The sequence below is a fragment of the Akebia trifoliata genome, chromosome 1 (genome assembly GCF_017979445.1).
Source record: "Akebia trifoliata isolate Shusen 1 chromosome 1, ASM1797944v1, whole genome shotgun sequence".
Lineage (NCBI taxonomy): Eukaryota > Viridiplantae > Streptophyta > Magnoliopsida > Ranunculales > Lardizabalaceae > Akebia > Akebia trifoliata.
The window spans coordinates 8675172-8683782 of NC_141375.1; the positions used below are offsets into that span (position 1 = coordinate 8675172).

At 35.3% G+C, this 8611-nt stretch overlaps 1 protein-coding gene across 34 annotated transcripts; it reads left to right on the forward strand.

Moving 5' to 3' along the window:
• The first annotated feature begins 1520 nt into the window (after positions 1–1520).
• Positions 1521–7685, forward strand: LOC147410644 (phospholipid-transporting ATPase 3-like). Of its 34 annotated transcripts, none has more exons than XM_086437770.1 (11): positions 1525–1858; positions 1999–2083; positions 2537–2623; positions 2743–2829; positions 3584–3700; positions 4160–5664; positions 5784–5970; positions 6049–6213; positions 6323–6429; positions 6513–6649; positions 7388–7685. In XM_086437770.1, exons 6-10 carry the CDS (start codon positions 5576–5578, stop codon positions 6520–6522), a joined length of 558 nt encoding a protein of 185 aa, XP_086293896.1. In that variant the 5' UTR covers positions 1525–1858; positions 1999–2083; positions 2537–2623; positions 2743–2829; positions 3584–3700; positions 4160–5575; the 3' UTR covers positions 6523–6649; positions 7388–7685. The 34 variants fall into 34 exon arrangements, with proteins under 34 accessions (XP_086293968.1, XP_086293975.1, XP_086293978.1 ...); XM_086437773.1 differs by having other exon boundaries at positions 2044–2083; positions 2537–2660; XM_086437768.1 differs by having other exon boundaries at positions 2044–2083.
• Positions 7686–8611: the final 926 nt, after the last annotated feature.

The window sequence follows — 8611 nt, forward strand, 5'->3', positions numbered from 1 at the left end:
ATGTACCTGGGCGAAGGTGGATGCGTGTCAGAACCATAGATGCTTTCATCGAGATCTCACTTGTTTCTTGATGAGAAGCATCTATAACACATCTATGTCAGAAATGTCCCTCACGATGTACATTTTAATGTTACTCCAGTATGAATCGAACAAAAAAAATGCTCAAACTATACGTCTAGAAATCATTAATCAACTAATTGGTGGATAAGTATTCCAAAGCGTGGATCACCAAACATTGACAAAGCAGTTAATTAGAAAGAATATGTAGAGTGATATTTTCCTTCCATGGGGATGGCATGGTTAGAAATCTACAACACAAATTTCTTACACAAATCTTATTTATAAAATTTTGAAACACCCATAAGCCTTGATTGAGTATTACCCACATTAAGTCTAGATTTATTAGGATATTTATGTTGTGTTTGGACTGAGGGAAATTGAGGGAAGAGAAAAGAAGAGATAATAAATGAGTTTCTCTCCATTTCTCTTATTTGGATTGTTAAGTGGAAAGAAAAAAGAAAAGAATTGGAGAGAAGAGGAGAGGAAAAAAAGATGAATTTTCTTTTTCTCAAAAAATAGAGAGGAGAGGGGAGAAATGGAGAGAAACCCTTTTAAAATATTTTAATAATTCCATATCTTTTAAGATATTTTAAAATTCCAAAGTAGTTGTAGCTAGTGCAGGTTCATCACATAGAGAACTTCAAAGAGTTATTTTTCATCGAATTTATTGTCTTTCAAATGGCTTGGACACTCTTGTCCCTCTTGAAAAATTCTTTAGAATTTTGTGAGCATTTACTTTTTTATTGTTTGATTATCATCAAAGACACTTTGATTGAGGTTAATCAAAGTCATTTATTGAGGTTTTCTTGAGAATAAGTTGAATTTGAACCTTTATATCCCCAAGGGTCTTCCAAACACTTATAAATAGAGGACCCATCCAAGTAAAATGAGAGAAGAAGTCTATCTTCCCAAAATTATGCTCAATTCACTTCTTTCCTATTTCTATCATCCCGAAATCATGTCCAAGTACCCATTCATACTCTGGAAGGCCTAAAATAAGAAAAAGAAAAAGGAAGAAGACCAAGGTGGGGTAAAACATTTAAATTGTTTTCTTCATTAATTGTATCCCCCAAATTCCACTTCTATCTCTCTCATTTTATCTCTTTTAATTCTTGCTTTAAGTTATAGTTCATTATAGTACAGTTTAGTTTAAATTTCATTTGCAAGGTTAAGTTGAGAGTTGATCCCCTAATGGGAGGATCCTTACCACCTATAAGTCCAATCTTGTTTCAAGAAATCTTTAATGGTTGTAATAATGTAGTTCAATGAAAAGTTTGGTTGAGAGTTAATCCCTGGTGGGAGAATCCTTACCAACTCACTACAAGAAAACACTGAATCAGGAACAAAATTATAAAACGGATTTTATCCGTTTCTAATTAAAAACGGATTTAAACCGTTTTACTTATTTGAACCGTTTTAATCGTAATTTAAACATCCCATTTCCCGTCTCATTATTGGGAACGAACCACTCTCTCACTCGATCTCGCGATCTCTCAGTCGATCTCTCGCTCTCTCATCGTTCTCTCTCTCTCTCTCTCTCTCTCTCTCTCTCTCTCTCTCAATCGCTCCTTCGATTGACCTCTCAGTCACTCTCTCAATCTCTCCCTCGATCGACCTCTCGATCTCATCTCTCTCTCTCTCATAGTCGCTCCCTCGATCAATCTCTCGATCGACCTCTCGATCTCTGTCTCCGCGGAATATTACATCGTAGCTCTTTATAGAGAGATTTAGCCCAAATCTCAGAGCGCCACTGTGTCAACTTTCAAATCCTAAAAAGGCGCATCTCGCTTTCTCACGGGTTAGATTTTCGTTTTAATACTTTTTTACATTTCGATATTCTCTCCGCTAATTTCTAATATGAAATTTCGATCTCTTTTTGCATTAAAAACCCTAATTTTCCTCAAATTTTTTATTTTGTGATGATTTGCGGATGATTAGTTGTAGAGATTTGAAGATAATTGTTTCTGATCTTTCTTCCTGAAGCTAGATTTACATGGATCACGCCGAGTTGAACATGGAGCAGGTATGTAATCGAATCCTGCTTCTTTTCAATTTATTTTGTAATTTCTGATTCTGAATTTGAACATTTGAACTTAAGTTTTTTGCATTCGACTTGGATTAATCGTCTTAATACAGTAACTATAACTATAGCTATAGTAATACAATCATTTTTTCCTTTCCACTACAAAAAAATATGAGGATTTTAGATTTCAGAAACTTTTTTTTCTCAATAAATAAATGAGAATACCCAAGACTATCTCGATTGAGACAATCCATGAAATTCCATAACATTTGAGACCCAATGTTTTGGGTCAATGTCTCATTTTGGTCTCGGCCGAAACGAAAGCATTTCGACCAAGACACACTTAGATGGTATGAAACTTTAAACCATGAACTCCCATGTCTCATTCCTTTTCGAGAAGCCAAATTGGATCAGCATGATCATCATTGATTAGTCACTTTGCATCTTTGCTAGGCACTCAACGACAAAGAGTTGATCATGGTCTCCTAGGAGTCTGATGCATGCCAAATTTCAACCTTGAATTCTCAATCATGAGTCTAAGTAACACAAAACGGAATTTTCTCTTTCTTCCCTTAATGTATTTCAAGGAATTTTCTCTTTCTTCCCTTAATTTGTTTTGTTATTTGTTTCTTGTTTTTACCCCTTCTCTTGCTTTGCAGTTGAGAGGTTTTGAGTTTGCAAAAGCAGTGACTTTAGTGCTCGAACCATTTACTTTGAAAAATGGCCTTCTTACTCCGACATTCAAGGCAAGTGTTTCATTTCAAGTTTTGCTGCAAACTTAATTTCTAACTTGATGATCAGACCACCCAAAAATAATATAAAAAAACTCCATATTACAATCAATATAAACCAATTTGAGATGGGTCAATCTCCTAAATCCAAATGATTCCAATATTTCTCATTGATTTTCAAATCATATTACAATCGATTTTTATAGACTAATTCTCTAAACAACTAATTCTAATCCAAATTCATCCCACAACTCCATATTTAAGCAACTAGTTATACTACTATGGAACCTAACTTAGATCATATTATTGTGTACGCCTAACTACTAAAGTTCATGTTTTTAACTGCTATCAACAACCACAAAAAAAAAAAAAAAAAAAAAAACTGTAATTGAAATTAGAATTGAAGCGCCTCACTATGCTTTGCACCTTTACTAATACCAGATCAAGAGACCTCAAGCACAAGCTTACTTTGCCAAGTCCGATCCAACGACACATAAAATTTTGTGAACTAGAATTTATAAGGAAATTGAGGAGAATAAAAGATCATGATCTCCAAAACAAGGAGATTCGTTGTTTTTCCCTTGGTAATAAAGTTACAAAAGTTGATCATGGCGAAATTTTTTGTACCCACCTTGATTGTTGTTGAATTATGAAACCAGTATTTAAACATGTCTTCCTTTCCACCAAACTGCATATTTAAATGACGTTGAGGTTTTGAGAGCCCTTGTGATGATTAAATCTTCATTTCATTCTTTTTAATGCACTGTAGGAGGCCTTAATGTGGAAGGAGAGGCAGACAGCTGGGATTTTGGTGCCAAAATGGTCTACGTATATGCCAGCTAAACTTGGATGTGTTCTCTGTGACAACCTTGAGGTCACAGTCAAGGTATTAAAAAAAAAAAATTGCATGAATATGATGCCACTTGCCTAATTCTTCCTTTTGAGTAAATAACTTTTGTATATTGAATGTTAACTTGGTTTAGTTCTTCCTTCACGTGCTAGTGGATGTTACATTGGAAAAGGTCGCTTATTATGTCATTGTAATAACTACAGTGGGTGGTGAACTCCCCCATGGCCTAATAATGACATCTGAGCACCCTCCCATCTGGGCTGGTCCATACCCCAGTTTCTTTTCCAATGTAGCTTAGGGTTCCCATAATGTTCATTCTATACCTTGAATGCAAAATTCATGTTCTTTATTTCTCGGATACATTGGGTCTTGGTCAAAATTCATGTTAGCCTTATTAACATTGTCGATGAGGTTTCTTTTATGTCCTCTCTTGTTCCTAATGATGCATTGGTAAATATAACTCTATTGATGACATTATTGGTGCACCTTTCTCAGGTTTTAACAGAATCGGTGGGCTGTTGTGTATCTTTATCATCTTTTTCCATTAAAATGAGTGTTTTGGTGTTGCGAAGGATCTTGGATCCTGTGAGCTTTTTGAAGAAAGGCAAGTTGGAAATGAGCGTTTTAACATATTCAGTGGATGTCCGTTGGGTCAAATAGCAACTATTGTTCTTCATGGTGGAGCTGATCAGGTGTGTCAATAATGCACTATGTGAATCATGCCGTGTTAGTCAAGCATGCACTTCATTTTGCATGTGTTTCAGTTCATTGAGGAAGCTGAGCGGAGCCTCCATGATGCCATTATGATAATTAGAAGGGCTGTAAAGAACTCCACTGTTGTTGCTGGTGGTGGTGCTGTAGATGTACGCACCTGATGGCAGATGGAGATAAGTCGATACTTGATACAGCATGCACGCACAATAGTGGGGAAGTCTCATCTTTTTATAAATTCTTATGCGAAAGCACTTGAGGTAGGATTCATGATGCTTCCAGTTATTTTCTCTTTCCCTATTTTATTTCATGAATGTTTTCTTTATATATTTCTGTTTTTTTGGCCATCTGAGCTTTCATTTTGTATCAATTTCCAAATTTTGGATAGTCCACTTGACCTTCCATCTGGGCTGGTCCTTTCATAGATAGGATGGATCTATGGGTCTGTCACAGAAGATATTCTTACAGGATTCAAGCTGCACGCTTGTGGTTGGAGATCAATTTACTGCATGCCCCATGCCCCATCCTCCAAAGGATCGGCTCCTATTAATCTTTCAAATTGTCTTAGCCAAGTGCTTTAATGGGCTCTGGGTTCCGTCAAGATTCTTCTTAGTCGGCATTGCCCCATCTGGTATGGTTATGGTGGCAAGCTGAAATGGCTGGAGAGATTCGCATACATCAACACCACCAGTTGTCTCATGTCCATATTTTCAAAAAAGAAATCACCTCTTTTAGAGTTGGACTCATTTGCACCAATGACCCATTTGCTTCTTGGTCACTGTACAGCGGCACAGATTCATCTTTCAATGGTTTGAGAAAACAACTGTTGTGTTTTATTGTACCTGAATTTGCGAAACTTGAGCATCCACAATATTTGTTAGTATTTTTGCTCTTCTCTTATGTGCTGGCATAGATGCTTCCATGGATATTTAGTGGTTTTTTTTCTTAACCTTTGACTTTCTGATTTTTGTGGTTGGTTTGGCAATAATCTGGACCTTGATTTTCTGTGGTAGACTGGCAGGAACTTCAATGCTACTGTGAACCTGGCATTAATTATGCATGATATTAAGTTTAATTCATAGGAATCATGTACTAACTCTAGTTTTTTTCCTTCTTATTGATCGGGGGTATATATATCTTAGGTTTAACAATGTTTGCTAGCTTTCTTATCAAGAACATATTACGAGGAACCTGGCTTCGATGGTTATCTTTGTCATGCAAATAGTACGAGAAAGTGCCAGTCTGTTATATGTCGTTACCCAAATGGAAGGCTTGTTTTGTACTGCAAGGTAATAATTTCACGAGGCTTTTTATTTTTAAAGTGAACATTGCTTATGAAAAAAGTTACATTATGCTGATAAAGAGAATATTTTATTTCACATGGTGCTGATTCTGTCATCTATGAAAGACTGGCATATGAAAATAAAGTCATTGAGGACATAAATAGGAAACACTTGGAACAGTTTGGATCTGCTGGTTTACGTACACTTCGCCTGGCTTACAGGGATTTAAGTATCGAGTTGTATGAAAGCTGGAATGACAAATTCATCCAAGCAAAATCTTCTTTACGAGACTGTGAAAAGAAGTTGGATGAGGTTCATGTTTCTGTACTTGTTGAAGTTATCATTAAGATGATTATCTGACCTTCTGTTTCTAATATAAAACTTCTTCAGGTGTTGGATCTTATAGAAAAGGATCTTATTCTAATAGGGTCCACTGCTATAGAAGACAAGCTTCAAGAAGGAGTACCTTCTTCTATAGAAACTCTTTCTAGAGCTGGAATCAAGATTTGGGTCTTAACAGGGGACAAGATAGAAACAGCTATAAATATAGATTTGGTGTGGCAATGCAAGCTCACTTATTAATTTTATCTATAGGCTGCAATTAAATGCTTAACAAATTCCTTCTTTTTATGTAGTGGGTCAAAAGTAAGTAAAAATGATGCAGGTTAGTCGGAAAACAATATGGAGGGAAGCTTTGATGGCGACGGAAATGTTTCCCAAGGTCATGATGATAAGACCCAAAGCATCAAGAAGATCTTCATGGATAAGCATGTAAATATTGTGTTTCCTACCTTGTTATGCTTGTTGATTCTCGTTACTCAACTATCTCTGATTATTTCTTACAATATTTACAGAGAAATGTGAGCAAGAACTGGCATATTCCTTCATCTTTTCCCAGTGAGAGAGTTGTTTCTGCATATGCTTCTCCACAAGTGTACAAGTCAGCAGATTCTTTCTCATGGAGAAAGCCAGATTTGTTTGTTCTTCAAAAGTGAGTCATATTCCCTTCTTTTTAACCATTAATTTTTGAATTGTTGGAAGATTTATCACATTTTTAATGCCTTACTATAAAATATTGATGCTGGATGCCCATGATACACTTGGTAAGAAGGTTACACAGTTTCCTAGTCAATATCACTGCTTCCCTATACATCTTTATGTTGGAAACAGATGCTTTTTAATCCTGTTATTCCTGTTAATGGTACTATCTAAATTGTTCCAGGTGCGCTAATTTATTTTTGGTATATATATATATATATAAGAAAGATTGTACGGGAAAACCTGCCAAGAAAAAAAAACTAAGAAATTAACTCAACCTTGAAAGTAGAACTTTTAAGGTTATGGGGGGTTTTGTTACCCACTGATGAGGTAACAAATTATTGGGTTTTTACTAAGTTTACTGAATGGCATCTAAAATCTAGAACTGGTATCATTAATTATTTTACTGTGAAAATTGATTATGTTGCAACAATCTATCCTTTGCACCTATTTTAATGCTAAAAGCTTACTCTCATGCTGGTGCTACTTACTATATGTCAATGTGGACAGTCTTGTTGAAAAAATGATAATATCAATTAAAATTTGATTTTTTGTTGTCAACACGGACTCTGGGTCCTTTATCTTAGGTACTTTTATTTGTATTCAATTTATTTATGCTTATGATCGGACTGCCTTTAAAGCTGAATAGTGGACATGAAGGTTTCTCAACTTAGAGTCGTTGGTTTTTTAGTTGATCAGGAGCATTTGCTTCTCAGACACTCCTTTGAAGGTGCGGAAGCTCATCGTGAGAGTATGCAATGTGGTGACATGAAAGGCTGTTCAATTGGCAGTTGCGGGTATTATGAGATTCTTAAAGAAGAAAGGGAGTGATGGTATTGCTTCCTTGTAGGCACTTGTGCTTGTGTAACGATTGTGAAGGGGTTTATCGATGCATTATAATTTTGGATTTGTAAATTATGACTCATTGTAACTCTTTTTGTGTATAAATTAATGTGATAGAGAACCTTGGTGTTTTCTATTTGGGTCTATTTTAACTATGGGTAATAGGTGTGCAGAAAAAAAAAAAGTTTTTATTAAATTTTTTTAGAAAGGTTAGATATTAGTTTATGACAATTTTAGGTATCGGTTTGTAATGGATGTCTAAAGTTTTAGACTTAGGACATCAGTTTTATAAAATCCGATGTCTAAGATACTTTTTTACTTCTATATAAAAGCTGCTATGGGACGGTTTTCAGCCGTTTCACATTCTGAATTTTGGAACGGTTAAAAACCGTTCCAAATCCTGAGATCTAGAACCACCTCCAGCCGTTTAAATTCATTAACGACGCCTCGATTAGAGACGGTCTCCAAACCGTTTCATATTAGTGTTGGAACGGTTATAAACCGTTCCTAATTGAGATATTTGTTGTAGTGACTATAAGCCCATATGGAACTTAATTTTAATAGAAATTGTTCTTCATTTCTTTACTTCCAAGTACTTTTGATTCTAAGTAAATAATATAGTTTCCTTTAATGGCCTAAGAAGAAAAGAGTAATCCCTCACAATGTGAGGTGATCTTCCATTTTCTAAGTACATAAATAAGTTTCATGTGGAAAATTGCATGCATACACCCTTGCACATATCGCCCTCTTTCTTTAATTATAAAATAGTTATGAATTGAAGAAGATAAATCTCCCAAATTTACACTTAACGTTTTAGGCCAACATAAAAATAGTCCTTTAAGGACATCTCAAACACTCTTACACACACTACTCATGCATAAGGTTGAAGTTCCAAAAGATTCATCGAACCCATAGATGCATTCTTAGATCTTCACCAACAAAAATAAACTCTTATGTGAGTACAATTCCATTTTACAAAATGCTTGAGTCTTCTAGATGAAATCTACTTAGATTCACACTCAAACTCAAAGCAAACAAAAAAAACAAAAAAAATCCAACAAGTAGAACATTT